This window comes from Lissotriton vulgaris, chromosome 3_1 (assembly GCF_964263255.1).
Source record: "Lissotriton vulgaris chromosome 3_1, aLisVul1.2, whole genome shotgun sequence".
In the NCBI taxonomy this organism is placed as follows: domain Eukaryota; kingdom Metazoa; phylum Chordata; class Amphibia; order Caudata; family Salamandridae; genus Lissotriton; species Lissotriton vulgaris.
The window spans coordinates 84,330,348-84,347,320 of record NC_141689.1 but is presented as its reverse complement, the minus strand read 5'-3'; the positions used below and the strand labels follow the sequence as shown (position 1 = coordinate 84,347,320).

Genomic DNA, 16,973 nt, shown 5'->3' with positions numbered 1-16,973 from the left:
CGATTTATACTCCCAAGTGCTGTGTTCATTGCGCTGCTTTGTGACCCCTCACTGCGTCCACCACTCAGCCATTTCATTTGTAGTTTTATTATTTCTGTAATAGCGCTCCACTGCTCGCCCCAACCTCTCCCTGCGTACAGTTGTTGTTATTGTTGCAGCCATTTGCTGGCTGTGACGTCCAAGCCCGGCCCTCCAATCACGCTCCCGCCTCCCAGCTGAGCCTGCCTCGCCCCTCCCCTCCCAATATCCTCTTATGACAGAAGCTTTTGCGCGCCGCGTTCACGCGCAGCGACCGCGCCCCATTCGCGCCAAAGGTAAGCCCATCTACGCCAGTCCGCGCCTGGACCGCGCCCAGCGCCAGAACCCCTGATCCTCGTAATGTCCACCCCTCCCGCATTTCTTACGATGCCACCACCCTCCTAGCCCTCAACTCCGGCCGTTCCCTCAACTGCGTCCAAGCCGCTCCTGGACACACCCATGGACCCTTTTCATGCAACTCCTGCAAGTTCGACGGCACCAAGAACAACTCCTCATCTACGATCACACAACAGATATCCGACCCCAACCAACTAAAATGCATCCTGCTCAACACCCGATCGGTCCACAGGCACGCCATTGACCTCTGGAATCTACTAGACACCATCTCTCCGGACGTCGCCTTCCTAACAGAAACATGGATGAATGCCTCTTCAGCCCCAGACATCACCATTGCCATCCCGGAAGGCTATAAGATCATTCGCAAGGACCGTACCGGCCACACAGGAGGAGGTATCGCTATCGTCCACAAGAAATCCATCCGCATCTCAACCAGCTCGGACGTCAATCTCACCAACTCTGAACACCTTCACTTCCAGATTCACATCGACCCCAAAACCACACTCAGAGGCACCCTCCTTTACAGGCCACCAGGACCCCGCGCACAGTTTAGTGAAGACATCACGGACTTCATCACTCCACACGCGCTCCCCTCAGAGGATTACATCCTTTTGGGAGACCTCAACTTTCACCTTGAAAAGAACAACGACCGCAACACCACCACCCTTTTGGACAACCTCGCCAACCTCGGTCTTAAACAACTTGTCACCACCTCCACCCACATCGCAGGTCATACACTCGACCCTATCTTCACCTCCAGCAAACATGTCTCCTTCAGCCACACCACAGCTCTCCTTTGGACTGACCACAGTTGCGTTCACTTCACCTACAACAAGCCCACTTCCAACAACCACCCCCAACCCACTCTGCAAAGAAACTGGAACAAAATCACCATCGACCAGATCTCCTTATCGCTTCTTCAAAACCCCCCAGCCCACTCCTCAAACCCAGACCAAGCAGCCACTAACCTCACCCAATGGTTATCCAACACCGCCGACATCTTAGCACCACTGAAAAAACGACAAATCAAACTAGGCAACAAGAAGGCCTCCTGGTTCAACGATGATCTTAAGAAATCCAAGAAACTCTGCCGCTCCCTTGAGAAGGCCTGGAAAAAAGACCCAACCACCAGCACCAAGGACGCCTTCAAAAACGCCACCCGCATACACCACCAACTGATCCGGACTGCCAAGAGAGCCGCTTTCAAGGACCCACTAGATAACAACGCCCACAACAGCAAGGAATTATTCAACATCGTCAAGGAATTTACCAACCCCTCGGCCAACTCCAACGACATCACCCCCTCTCAAGCCCTCTGCGACTCCCTAGCCTCATTCTTCCACAACAAAATTGCAGACATCCACAACAGCTTCGACAACCGACCCGAAAACCAACCCACCTAACCCCCTGCAGGACCCCCACCCCCCCTGAACATCCTCAATGACTGGAAGCCAATCTCCACTGAGGACACCATCCGTCTGATGAACTCTATCCACTCAGGATCCCCCACAGACCCATGCCCTCACCACATCTTTAACAAAGCAGACTCCATCATAGCACCGCACCTCCGAGACGTCATCAACTGCTCCCTCAACTCTGCAACCTTCCCGGAAAGCTGGAAACATGCCGAACTCAGCGCCCTCCTGAAGAAACCCACAGCTGACCCCACCGAACTCAAAAACTACTAAAGCAGTCAACAACCAGCTCGCCGCATTCCTCGAAACCAACAAATCCCTGGACTCCTCACAATCCGGCTTCCGAGCCAAGCACAGCACGGAAACCGCCCTCATCGCAGCAACAGACGACATTCGAACTCTACTGGATAATGGAGACACAGTCGCCCTCATCCTCCTCGACCGCTCCGCAGCCTTTGACACGGTCTGTCATAGCACCCTTTTACAACGCCTCAGAAACGTCGGAATCCATGGAAAAGCACTGGAATAGATCACCTCGTTCCTCACCGGAAGAACCCAGAGAGTCCGCCTCCCACCATTCAAGTCAGAGGCCACTGAAGTCATCTGCGGCGTACCCCAAGGGTCCTAACTCAGCCCCAACCTCTTCAACGTATACATGAGCCCCCTTGCAGCCATCGCACGCCAACACAACCTCAACATCATCTCCTACGCCGACGACACTCAACTGATCCTATCACTCACCAAAGACCCGAACACGGCCAAAACCAACCTGCATGAAGGAATGAAAGAAGTAGCCGAATGGATGAAGCACAGCCGTCTAAAACTGAACTCAGACAAAACAGAAGTCCTCATCCTAGGCACCTCCCCCTCCGCCTGGGATGACTCTTGGTGGCCAGAGGCCCTTGGAAAAGCACCTATCCCGACGGACCACGCACGCAACCTGGGCGTCATCCTGGACTCCTCACTCTCGATGAACAGACAAGTCAACGCCGTTTCTTCATCTTGCTTCAATATTCTTCGCATGCTCAAGAAAACATTTCGCTGGATCCCCACCGAAACTAGAAAAACAGTCACTTACACTCTGGTCACGAGCCGACTGGACTACGGAAACACCCTCTACCACCGCAAAAATCCAGAAAAAACTCCAACGCATCCAGAACGCTTCAGCCAGGCTCATATTAGACATACCGCGTAAAGAACACATCTCTGGCCACCTGAAAAACCTCCACTGGCTCCCCGTCAATAAGAGGATTACTTTCCGGCTCCTAACCCACGCACACAAAGCACTCTACGAAATCGGACCCGAATGCCTCAACACACGACTGTCCTTCTACACCCCCTCCCGCCAGCTACGATCCTCCAACCAAGCCCTTGCCACTGTACCTCGCATCAACAAAACCACCATGGGAGGTAGATCCTTCTCCTACCTGGCAGCTAAAACCTGGAACTCACTTCCCACTCATCTTCGCCTTACTCAGAACCACCTAGCATTCAGAAAGCAACTTAAAACGTGGATATTTGACAAGTAATTCCCCTCCCTTCTTCAAGCGCCTTGAGACCCTCTGGGTATGTAGTGCGCTATACAAATTTTTGACTTGACTTGACTATCTGATTTAAAAATAGTAATTAAAAAAGTGCAATAAAAATGTTAAACAATATCTTACATTAAAATAATAAAGCGAGACTACATTAAACATATTTAAAAAAAAGAAGTTTCATAATAAATACAGAGCTTTACCAAGTTGCTAGCAATCCTGTGCATAATTAATTATAGCAATTTTCATACCTTGAGATGTAGTGCTCTTTTTGGGAGAATAATGCCCTCGATCAGCCTTCCGGCTGCTTCTTGAAATAGATGTTGATCTTCTATGTCGCCGAGGGGACCTTGAACGACGAGGGGACCTAGTACGTCGAGGGGACCGGGACTGGTGTTTGGATCGACTTCTTGTTCGGTTCTTAAGTGAAGATCTAACATGCACAGGGCTCCTCGAACGTGTTCGGTAAGCTTTTGGCTTTGAAGGTGACCTCCTGATACGCTTAGGGCTGTAATCTCGTGATAATGAAATACGCCTTCTGGGACTGTATCTCTCCCGACTGCGAATATCGCGCAGTGGGTATTCTCTGTCAAGAAAAACAAAAACGTTAATACAATCCAACTACAGTCGTTTCTTTACCATCAGTAAGCTTGGTGTTTAGGTCTTGCTTGCATACAGGACACTAGAAAGACAATTCATGGTACTAGCTTTATATTTAGACACACATCATCTACAATTCAAACATACACTAAGCCTTCTGTTATTCAGAATCAGTCTAGTTTACGCTGATGATATTGATTAAGAAAAGCCTGAGAAGAATTTACAGTTTTGACGGATCACAGATGACTACTTTTTTCTGGTCAAGATAACCGCAGTAATTTAAGAACGGCTTTCACCGCTCTCCACTAATTTCTTGAAACAATGTCCAACAACTTTAATGAATTTAAATCACTGCAAGGTATAATCAGAGCACTCAAATTCAACTGCTTTGACAGGGCTTTCTTATTTACATATACCTGTTACATACAAGTCAGCCCTAATTGTATGCTAAACAAGAGGAACTAATCTTTTACAGTATGTATATATACCACTTAGGTTCCAGGAAACTACTATTCTGAATAGTGAAGCTAACAAACGGAGTAAGATCACCATATTTTTGTAGCAAGCGGACATAATTGTGCTAATGAAAATAAACATAGGTATCTTCCATTTTCCTGCCTGGAGAGTGATTAGTACTGCAAGGCTATCCGGCCTCACAAGAAACAAACTTGGAATGAAACAAAGTTGGTTATAGTTGCTGGCCATACAAACAAGTCTGACAGGGTCATTGTTCATATGTTTAAGTTTAGATACAAGAGGCTACACAGTCACTTCCTCTTCCCTCTCCAAAGATAATTGCTGGAGGGAAGCTACTGAAGAGCTGGTAACATGGGGGGATGGGGCAACAGACATGACAACTGATGGCTCGAAGTGATATGCTGGAACGCCATTATACAACTGTGGGCCCGGCAGCTTTCTAAAGTGAAGTAGAGATATTTACATGACTTGGCATAAAGTAGTTGGTGAGATTACTAGTCATTCAGCCAAAGCAATAATGGAATAGATAATTACCTGCAGGAGCAGTTTAGCAACTTGAATACTTTTCAGGATTCACAGGCTGTGCGTTATTCTAACTAGGGTTTGGGTTTGGAATTATCTACTTTTTCAAATTCCTCCTTCCTGCTCCCCCCTTTGGTTGTCATTGACCATTCAGGGGATATGTCCACCCACTTGTGATGTCAATCGTGACTTATGAAGCCCACAGCATGGTTGCGACCTTCAGGTTCTTGTTTCCTCCTTTTGGGGACCTTTAATTTTTGGGGGTGTACTAATTCTCTAACTAGTGACACTGTTCTGTGGAGGCGTGAGGGTAGCATGCGAGTCCAGAAAATAGTTCAAGCTGCAAAACTACTCCCAGTGAAATCATTTATTTTTGTAGACTTTTCTGGAGTCAGATGCTGTGCATTTATTTTGCAGCGGTATCCTCTCCATTCCCAATTTGGTTAGGTTGAAGTAGGTCTCTTTGTCAACTGGTGTCTTAGTACTTTCCTCCCGCACATTTGCTTCTCTGTTATCTTGAATATATACACAATAGTGTTTTGTGAAGTTTTATAGTGATGACCATGGAGCAGCCATGGAGATGTACTTTATGGTGGTGGTGGTAGCAATGAATGCCAGTGCTGGCTTCTGTTTTTTCTTCTGGCATGAGATCTTGGTTTCTCCTCTAGTGCTACTCCTAACTTGGTGAGGATTTGCACTATATACCTCGCCAGAATCCTTTTTGTGATTGGAGAATCCTTGTTTGTTAGCACAAAGGAAATGACAAATTGATTTCATGTCACTTCCTGTACTGCATCACTTCTTGAAGGTAATACATGGCTGCACTTCTGACCTTTAGTCTGTGTACAAACCTTTTTAGGGATACAACGTGTTCAAGGGTCCACACAAGGAGCGTCAAATTATTGTATAGTTTGAATATCAATTAAGAACCTAAGACGCAGACCAAAGTTGTCACACAGAACAGTGTTAAAATAACATGACTGAGGAGAACAATACTAATAGTGAATTGACCCACAATAAGCCCATTTAAGGTGATAAGAATTGAAAACAGCATGGCATAATTCATATACCCAAATTTGCAGATCAGAATACGATATTTACAACATTAATACACAACGTAATGAACCGACGTAAGATTACAGATTATGAATGTAATACTTTTATAGTGAAACATCAAGATGGAAACAGGAATAAAAAAACCAAAGATCAGTTACACACACATCCACATATAAAAAAGGCATGGAGTACAACCTTCCTTGAATGCAAACCGTACACTAACACACTTTTTATACCATACATTTATAATACTGCAAAGAATAACAAATTTTACATCCAATCATCTACCAGCGGGCCTGCACAATTTTCATGGACTTTACATTTAATCTTAGAACAATTGTGTTTTAAAACAAATAATAGTCAAATATATTTCCAAAATGTGAGAGATAGAAATCAGAAACTTCTCGTGAAATATTGTAATGTATGTCACTGCGATGCTATATAAGACCTCATCTGTTGTCCTCTCTCCTTCCTTACAACTTTCCAAACTGTGGAATAGCGCTAACGACCACCCTTCCTCGCAAGGCGGAATCTGGGGGGGAGGGGAGGAGTAAGAGCCGGAGGTGGTTAGATCTAAGGTTGAGAGACGATTGGACTAATTTTAGTCTATGTCTAAGGTATCTGGGGCCTTTTCCATTCAAAGCCCTGAAAACTAGTACGAGGGCCTTGAATCTGACGCGAGCAGTGATAGGGAGCCAATGCAGCTTCCTCAAGTGGGATGAGATGGAATGGCGATAGGGGACTTAACAGATCAGCCTGGCTGGCGTCCTGCACGATCTGCAGCCTGTGTAGTAGGTAGGCAGGCAGTCCCAAATACAGACTGTTCGCATAGTCCAGGTGCGAAGTGATCAAGGCGTGAGTCACTGTCTTCAGTGACTCAATGGGGAGAGAGGGGGAGATTTTTTTTTAGCATGCAGAGTTTACCAAAACATGACGAAGTGACTTTCTGGATCTGGGTTTTAAAAGATAATTTGTTGACGAATTGGACTCCAAGATTGCGTGCCGCTTTTACCGGGGAGGGTGCGGGTTGAGTTCCGCAGGCCACCAGGTGGTGGGTGGCATGGGGGTTGCTTGGTTAAAAAACAGCAACTCCGTTTTGTCCGTATTTAGTTTTAGCGTGTTCAAAGTCATCGAAGCTACAATATTGGAAAGACAGGTTCTAAAATTTTTAAAACCAAGGGGTGGGTGATCTTTGATGGAAAAAATAAGCTGAGTATCATCAGCGTATGAGATCACTCTAACCCCAGATGTCTCAATCACCTTTGCCAGGGGTGCGACATACATGTTGAAAAAAAGGGGACTGAGAGCAGATCCTTGGGGCACCCCGCAGCCAAGCAGTTTCTTGTCTTTAGACCAGAAAGGTCGGCACCATACTTGTTGTGTACTGTCCGTTAAAAAAGAGGTGATCCAGGCTAAAGGGGTGTCACAGATTCCCATCTCAAGGAGTCTGTTTAGGACAGAGGTATTCTAACTTTTCCAGGTTGAGCCCCCCCAGCTGAATTCCCCCAGATGTTGGGCCCCCCCACCACCCGACCGAAACCTCGGGAATCCGGCACACCACATGATCGACTGCAACGCGCACACCACGGGCTATATCTGGCAAACAATGCTCAACACAACAAGAGTGCCTAGCAAACTGCAGGCCTGTGAGTGAGTGTGGCGAAACGACAGAGGCGTACCACACAGCTCAAAACACAATCCTCCAAGGCAAAGGAAGTCATCACAAACCTCCCCATCCATCATGTACATCTTGTCGTCCACCAACTCCCCCACCATTCATTCCTTCCCTCCATCTGTGCCCCATCCACATCCAAACCCCTTCAACCACTTGCAAACCCATCCACCATCCATCATCTCACCCATCCATCCATCCCTCCATCCACCCCCTCACCCATCCATCCATCATCCATCCATCCCTTCACCCAATCCATCCCCTCACCAATCCATCCACTCTTCCACCCATCCATCCACCCACTCATCCATCCATCCATCCATCCACCCACTCATCCATCCATACACCCACTCATCCATCCAACCACTCACCCCTTCACCCAAGCTATCCTCCCACTCATCCATCCACTCCTCCATTCATTCATCCATCCACTCCTCCATTCATCCATCCACTCCTCCATTCATCCATCCACTCCTCCACCCATCCATCCACTCCTCCACCCATCCATCCACTCACTCATCCATCCAACCACCCACCCACCCAGCAATCCCCCCACCCACTCATCCATCCACCCAGTCACTCATCCGTCCACCCACTCAACCCCCCACTAATCCATCCACCCACCCATCCCGCTCTCCACCCTCCCCCACTCATGCATGCACTCCCTTACCCATCCATCTCCATGCTCCTCTCCTCACCCATCTATGCACACACCTGCCCATCCACTCTGCCAATCATTCATCCATGTCCTCACTCATCCATCCTCCCCCTCTCTCTCCATTCCCCCTCACCCAGCCACCCATCCCTCCATCCACCCATCCCTCCATCCACCCTTCACCCATCCACCCACTCATCCATCCACTCATGAATCCATCCATTGACCTCTCACCCACCCCTTCACTCCTCCATCCATCCTCCCGCTCATCCACCCTCCTCAATCACCCATCCATCCCCACATCCACCCCTTCACTCATCCATCCATCAATACATTCACCCCTTCACCCATCAATACATCAGTCCATCCATCCATCACCTCTCTCATCCATCCATCCACCGACTCGCCCACCATCCACCCCCCATCGATCCATCCACCATTTCACTGATCCATCCATCCCTTCACCCATCCATCCATCCCCACATCCACCCCTTCACTCATCCATCCATCCACCCCTTCACCCATCAATACATCAATCCATCCATCCAACACCTCTCTCATCCATCCACCCACCGACTCGTCCACCATCCACCCCCCCATCGATCCATCCACCATTTCACTGATCCATCCATCCCTCCACCCATCCATCTACCCTTCAAACCATACACACATCCATCCACTCCCATCCATCCCTCCACTCATGCATCCATCCACCCCTTCACCCATCCATCCATCCATCCATCCCCTCACTCATCCATCCACCCCCCCACCCATACATCCACCATGTCACCCACACATCCACCATTCCACCCATCACTCCACCCACACATCCACCACTCCACCCATACATCTATTCACCCACATGGCAACATAACGGACGTCTGGTGGCCGGCTCCACCCGACATCCCTCGCTCTCCCTCTGTCTCCCTCGCTCTCTCTCACTCTGCCTCCCTCGCTCTTCCTCTGTCTCCCTCGCCCTCCCTCACTCTGCCTCCCTCGCTCTCCCTCTGTCTGCCTGTCTCCCTCCCTCGCTCCCCCTCTGTCTGTCTGTCTCCCTCCCTTGCTCTCCTTCTGTCTATCTGTCTCCCTCCCTTGCTCTCCTTCTGTCTATCTGTCTCTGTCTCCTTCCTCCCTCCCTCCCTCTCCCTCTTCATCTCACATGCCTGTGTGTGCCCGGGCTGACACAGCTTCTGGGCACACACACACTCAGCCAGCCGCACCCGAGCACTTCACACCTCTTTAAGAGACCATTCGCATGCTAATGAGCTTTGTTCAGCTGTTAGGCCCCTGCCGCCCCACTCGGACGGAAATCGCCCGGCCCTCACAGAGAGTCTCTGCATCACGCTGCACAAAGGGAAGATCGGAGTGGAGCGCGCGCCCCCCCTGGGATGGTGCTGCGCCCCCCCTGGGATGGTGCCGCGCCCCCCCAGGGGGGCGCACCCCACAGTTTGAAGAACCCTGGTTTAGGAGGATGGCATGGGAGACCTTGTCGAAAACTGCGGACAGGTCGAGGAGCACAAGCATGGCTACCACACCCCTGTCCACCCTCTCCCGCACGGTCTCTGAAACCTCTAAAAGTGCTGTCTCAGTTCTATACACTGTCCTAAATCCAGATTGTGAGTCATGTAGGAGATCATTGCTTTCTAAATAGTCAGAGAGTTGTTCTTGGACTATTTTTTCCAGGATTTTGGCTGGTTTTGGAAGCAGTGATATCGGGCGATAGTTACTGAGTACAGCAGGGTCAGCTTCTGGTTTTTTCAGGAGGGGGATAAGAATGGCCTGTTTCCAGATCTCCGGGAACTGACCTGATAGGAGAGAGGAGTTCCATATTGTTACAAGGGGTTGTAAGATCGCAGGGGCAACAGTGGAAAAGACTTGAGCGGGCATAGGATCTAGGGGTGAACCCGATTTACATAGCTGAAGTTTGTTCAATGCTGCGTCTAAGGTGATGGGTCTAAACGCGCATAGCCTTATGTCCTTAGCAGTAGTATGCTCAGGAGGTGCGACCTCTGTGTCCGATCTATTCGCTACATTAAAAGAAGCATAGATGAGATTAATTTTCTCGTGGAAAAAATTTGACAGTCCATCACAGAGTTCTTGGCAAGGCTCTGTCTTGTGCGAGAGGGCCGCAGGATTGGTGAAATCTTTCACAATTTGCAAGAGCACCTTGGCTGAATTATCTGCGGATTTAATTTTGCTGGCAAAATATTCTTTCATAGTACTTTGTTTGGTTTTGTGAATTTTTTTTAGCGCCACTCTATAGGTTGTTTTGGCAGCTGCATCATAAGTGTAGCGCCAAAGGCGTTCTAACCTTTTACATTTGCTTTTTTCTTCCCGTAACAACTGGGAGAACCAAGGTGCAGAAGGTTTGGTTCTGGCTGAGGAGAGAACGGTGAGGGGAGCGATGCTCTCGATGGCCGTGGTGAGGTATTGATTTAGGTTTGCTACGTCCTCATTTATGTTTGTGGAGGGTTGCCATCTGAGCTCGGCAAGTGCCGGCTCTATCGCTTCCAGCGTTACTTTGAACCACTTTCTTACCACCTTCTCTGTCCTACAGGTGGAAGTCGTCGTAGGTGGGAATTTAAGTTTAAAAGGGATAATAAAATGGTCCGACCATGTCACAGGGAGGGGGGCAAGGGTAGAGAGGCCGGGTAGGTTCGTGAAAATAAGGTCTAAAGTGTGACCAGCAGTATGTGTGGGGCCCACAACTTTCTGAAAAAGGTTAATGCCCGCCATAGTCTCTACTAGGAAACACGCCTTTGCACAGTTATTGTCATCTACATGTAGATTAACACCTTAGCTGCTTTGGAACGTCCAGCTCCAGTGCTGAACGTTCCATTGCGCAGGTGCAGATGGAACGTCCAACGGCAGCACTCCCGAGGTAGTGGTGCCGTCGGCCGCTGGTATAGGCGCAGCGCTTAAGAGGTTAAAGTACCCGAGGACAGTAAAATGGGGGTGTTTTAGAGAGAGGTCAGCCAGGATTGTAAGTAAATCCGTGGTACATGGGGGGGGGGGGGGGGGGGGGGGGGTGAGGGGGTAGGGGGGTGTTAGGAGGATTGTAAATTAGCACCCCTGCACCAATAAGGAGAGAGGCCTCAGAGATACTGAAGTACATAGCTTCAATTGGTCCCAGGATAGCTAACTTTCTGGATGAGATTTTCCAGTGGGATCTGGGGAGAATAGCTATTCCTCCCCCTATCTTTGATCCGGGTCAGTTTAGCCCAACAAATTGATAGTCTGGGGGGACTGCTAAAGCAATATCGGGATTGGAGGCATCTTTCGTACATGTTTCCGTAAGGAACATTAAATCCCAGGCGTTCTATGTAAGAGAAAGCCAGATATCGCTAGCATGTTTAGGCAGGGACTGACAGTTGACCAAGCAGGCTTTCAGTTCCCGTAGGGGAGTAGGGAGGCATCTCTCTCTTGTGTTCTTATGTGAGTAGGGCGGAGGGGGATGGAAAGAGTAGTGGCAGTTGGAACAGGTGAAACGGTCCGGGGGTAACGCAGGGTTGTACCGTGTGTGATTATCTGCTGTTGAAGGTCTCAGTTCTAAGAGACCGTCTCTAGACCATCTGCGGCATACTATCGGGTCGATTAGGGCAGAGTGACCGGCGCTGGGCGCGGGACAGGCGCAGACGGGCTTGCCTTAGGCGCAACTTCGGCGCGCCCGCTGCACTCGTCGCGCGCTGACACGTGTTATGTAGAGAGCGAAGCTCGTGATCAGCTCCGCCCCATGCGCTGCCGGGAACGCCCTGCGCGTTCCAGTGCCCGTTCTCCACGCCCTCCACACAAACAGCACACAGCTGCGGGGACCGAGGCAGGAGCAAAAAGGTACCGAAGTATAAGTGTGCAAATAGGCAAATTTACATGTTTTTAAAATCGCTATTCATTCTAAAAACGCTGCTGAGTTTTAAAAGGATTATAAAATGTGCTGCTCAATTTATACAGTAGAACACCAGGAAATGATCGTCTCAAAGGATACTGGTGGGGTCAGGCAGCCGCGTACTCACCGCAATCCTCAGAGTGCAGTGATGACTTCTTAGTTTAAGTACTGGGCGGAGCTCGTGATCAGCTCCGCCCCATGTGCTGCCGGGAACGCCCTGCGCGTTCTAGTGCCCGGTCTCCACGCCCTCCACACAAACAGCACACAGCTGCGGGGACCGAGGCGGGAGCAAAAAGGTACAGAAGTATAAGTGTGCGAATACACAAATTTACATGTTTTTAAAATCGCTATTCAATACTGCCTTAATTAAGATATACAACCAGAGAAGACCAGTGATTGTGAGTGCTGATCTTTCTTGTGCATGAGTTTCTGGATCGAATATGCTACTTACCAGTATGCATCTGTTCTTGGCATGTAGGGCTGCTGACATTCATATCTGTGCATAGATCGCCGCCTAGTGTTGGGCCCGGATGATTGCACATTGTTGTCCTGGAAGAGTCTTCGAAGTATCACGAGATAGGTGGCTCCTCCCCTGGACTACAGTGCGCATGGGCATCCTCTCCATCCTCAGATTGTTTTTCGCCATTGTGGCAGAGATGGAGTGTAATACAGTAAGTGATGACCATGCTAAGAGTAATTGAGTGCTGCAGCCGCTACAGGCACTGGGGAGGAGGGTGGGCGATATGAATATCAGCAGCCCTACATGCCAAGAACAGATGCATACTGTTAAGTAGCATATTCGGTTCGAGGCATGTGGGCTGCTGAATTCATATCTGTGCATAGAATATATAGCAGTCCCTCTTCTTAGCGGCGGCTGCCCGTGCCAGCTGCAGCAGTCTGAAAAAGTGTTTTTAGAACAGCCTGTCCTGCAGCTGCCTGCTGTTTGGAATGCACATCTACACAGTAGTGTTTAGTAAATGTGTGTATGGTAGACCATGTGGCTGCTCTACAGATCTCCTCTAAAGGAATGTTTCCAAGGAAAGCCATGGATGCCCCCAACTTTCGTGTTGAGTGGGCTCTCGGGGGAATCGTAAATGTGCGCTTAGCCTTTTGATAGAAAATCTGTATGCACTTAACGATCCACCTGGCTATACCTGCTTTTGAAATGGGGTTGCCTTTCTGTTGTGGGGAAAAGGCAACAAACAGTTGTTTTGTCTTCCTGAAATCTTTTGTCCTATCTATGTAGTACATGAGAGCTCTTTTGACGTCTAGTGTGTGGAACATTCTCTCTGCCACTGAATCTGGTTTCTGGAAGAACACCGGCAGTTCTATAGTTTGATTCATATGGAACTGTGAAACTACTTTAGGCAGAAACTTAGGGTTAGTGCGTAGCACCACCCTGTTGGAATTAATCTGTATGAATGGCTCTTGGATAGTTAGTGCTTGAAGTTCACTAACTCGTCGTAGCGATGTGATTGCTATTAGGAAAGCCAATTTCCACGTCAAGAATTGTATCTCGCAGGAGTGTAGAAGCTCAAAAGGTGGTCCCATCAGTCTGGTAAGGACCACATTCAGGTTCTATACAGGTGCTGGTGGGTGTCTGGGAGGAATAACTTGCTTGAGTCCCTCCAGAAAAGCTTTAATGGCAGGCACCCTGAAAAGTGAGAGATGCTGCCTATTTTGGAGATAAGCTGCTATTGCGGATAAATGTATACGAATGGAAGCATAGGCTAGATTGCAGTTGCATAGATGTAACAGATAACAGATGATGATGTGAGTAGATGCATCTAGCGGATTAATGTCGTTGTTTGCACAATAAATGACAAACCGCTTCCATTTCGCCGCATAACATGCTCTAGTGGTGGGCTTTCTTGCCTTCCTTATGATATCCATACAGTCAGGAGGCAGGTTGAGGTAGCCAAATTCTAAGACCTCAGGAGCCAGATCGCCAGGTTGAGCTGTTGCGGATCTGGATGCTGAATGTCGCTATGGCTCTGCGTCAAAAGCCTGGGCGTGAGGTGTAGCCTTTGATGCTGTACCACGGAGTGTTCTAGAAACGTGGTGTACCATGGTTGGTGTGCCCACGTCGGAGCAACCAGGATGAGAGTCATCGAGTGCTGCTTCATCTTGCGTGCCACCAGCGGTATTAGAGGTGCTGGGGGAAAAGCGTATGCTAATTTGCCTGACCAGTTCATCCATATCGCATTGCCTTGCGATTGTGGAAACCTGGCGGCAAAGCTTCGGCATTTTGCGTTCTCCTTTGTGGCGAACAGGTCGATCTCTGGATGACCCCACCTTTGGAAGTACGGGTGGAGTACTGATGGATGTATCTCCCACTCGTGCATTTGGTGGCTGTACCTGCTGAGCAGGTCCGCCATCTGATTGTCCTTGCCCGGGAGGTGTTCTGCCATGAGGAAGATGTTTCTCTGAATGGCCCACTTCCACATGCTCTGAGCCAGATGAGACAACTGTGGAGTGTGTGTACCTCCCTGCTTCTGAATGTAGTACATGGCCGTCATGTTGTCCGTCCGGATCAACACGACCTTGTTGCACAGATGTACTTTGAAGGCTTTTAGTGCCATGAAGATCGCCATCAGTTCTAGAACATTGATGTGCATCTTCCTTTGCTGCGGTGTCCATAGTCCCTGCACAGTGTAATGGAGTACATGAGCTCCCCATCCCTGGAGAGAAGCGTCCGTCGTCAGGATGATCTGTGGCACAGGCTCTTGGAACGGTCGTCCCTTGCAAAGGTTTTGTGGATTCCACAAATGCAGAGTTGTATGCCCAACCGCTCACCAACACTAGGTCTTTCAACTGTCCGTGAGCCTGAGTCCACTGACGTGCTAAGCACTCCTGAAGCAGACGCATATGTAGTCTCGCGTGCGGGACTATGGAGATGCAGGAGGCCATCATGCCTATCAACTGCATGAACACTCGTGCTGGAAGCGAGTGTTGAGGTCTGAATCTTTGTATCAGCGATTAAATGCTGCTGACCCTCACTGAATTCGGCTGTGCTGTGGCTGCCAGAGTGTTTGTCGCACCCAGATACTGCCGTATGTGGGCGGGTTGCAGGTGGGACTTTGGGTAATTCAGTGAGAATCCCAGATCGTGAAGAAGGTGAATGGTGTGGGACATGTGGGCGGCACACTGCTGGGCCGACCTTGCCTGGATGAGCCAGTCGTCCAGATAAGGGTAGACGTGAATGTTTTGTCTCCTTAGGTGTGCCACCACCGTCGCCAGGCACTTCGTAAACACCCTGGGTGCTATGGTGACCCCAAAAGGCAGAACCTTGAACTGGTAATGTTGGTTGTGGATGGTGAACCGTAGGTATTTTTTGTGTGACGGGTGTAGCGGAATATGAAAATACGCATCCTTGAGATCTAGTGTTGCGAGAAAATCCCCCTGATTGAGCAACGGTAGGACTTGCTGCAGGGTCAGCATGTGAAAGTGCTCCGATAGGATGTACTGATTGAGGGGTCTGAGGGACCCGTCCTTCTTTGGTATTAAGAAGTAAAGGGAGTAAACCCCTGTGCCTCTTTCTCAGGTACGAGCTCGATTGCCCCTTTTTGCAGCATGACGAGGACCTCCTGCTGCAATAAGTGCAAGTGCTAGGCAGACATAGGACGGTGTCTTGGGGGTATGTTGGGTGGAGTGGATGTTAACTCCAGACAATAACCGTACTGTATAAGCTGTGTGACCCACCCGTCTGTGGTGATGGACTTCCAGACTGGCAGGAACTGTTGAAGTCTCCCCCCGACCGGTGTTGCGTGGTCCGGGGGCAGTGACAATGCGTCACTGTTTGCTAGTAGTGGAGGATCTGGAGTTGTTGTTTCCACGACCTCTGTCCTTGGCGCTGTTTCCACGATATCCACCTCGACTGTTTGGTGTATGTGGTCTGCGTGTTGCCCTTCTAGTACTGTGTGGTTTGGGAGAGCTGGCCTCTGGAAACACCTCTAGTGCTTGAGCGACGAAAAGAACCACCCCATAACTGCTGGGACTGCAGAGCCCCCATGGACTTAGCAGTTTCAGTGTCCTTTTTGATCTTCTCCAAGGTGGTGTCCACCTCTGGGCCAAATAGATGATCAGGGTTTACTGTCTGATTAAGAATGGTGGTCTGTATCTCCGGCTTAAATCCTGAGATTCTGAGCCAGGCATGTCTCAGCATGACACTAGTGTTGATAGCTCTGGCCGCGGTGTCAGCCGCGTCCTGTGCACATGTAATAGAAGCATTGGATATCAGCTTCCCCTCTTGGATGAGCATCTCAGCTGCCTCTTTGTATTCGTCTGGCAGGTGCTGCAACAGGGTCTCCAGTGTGTCATAGTGTGCCCTGTCATACCATTCTAGAAGTGCTTGTGTATTTGAAATGCGCCAGATATTGGCCGCTTGAGCTGCCACCCTTTTCCCTGATGCCTCAAACACCTTAGATTGCTTATCTGGGGGAGGAGCATCACCCGTTGTTTGTGAATTAGCCCTCTTCCGGGCATTAGAAACAACAAGAGAGTCGAAAGGCAACTGTCCCTTGATGTAAGTAGGGTCACTAGGTGCCGGCTTATACTTCTTCTCAATTCTAGGGTTTATCACCCTGGCTCTCGTAGGCTCTTTAAAGATTTCCCCAGCATGCTTCAAGACACCCTTCAACATAGGCAGAGTCTTGGCAGTCCTCTCTGAGACGGAAAAGGTGTCAAAAAGTAAGTCCACTTCAATGGGGTCAGCATGGAGCTGGACGTCATGATTCTTAGCTGCCCTTTCAAGGAGTGAATTAAACGCAGCTGAATCCTCTGT

The 16,973-nt window shown here is 49.2% G+C and overlaps 1 protein-coding gene across 2 annotated transcripts in view; it reads right to left on the bottom strand.

Moving 5' to 3' along the window:
• The window catches only part of LOC147725998 (uncharacterized), a 162,212-nt gene that overhangs the window by 42,352 nt on the left and 102,887 nt on the right, over positions 1-16,973 (bottom strand). For both annotated transcript variants that reach the window (XM_086960112.1, XM_086960113.1), the window contains exon 8: positions 3,577-3,911. In XM_086960112.1, the coding sequence (XP_086816238.1) occupies positions 3,577-3,911 (335 nt within the window). The remainder of the gene's footprint in view (positions 1-3,576; positions 3,912-16,973) is intronic.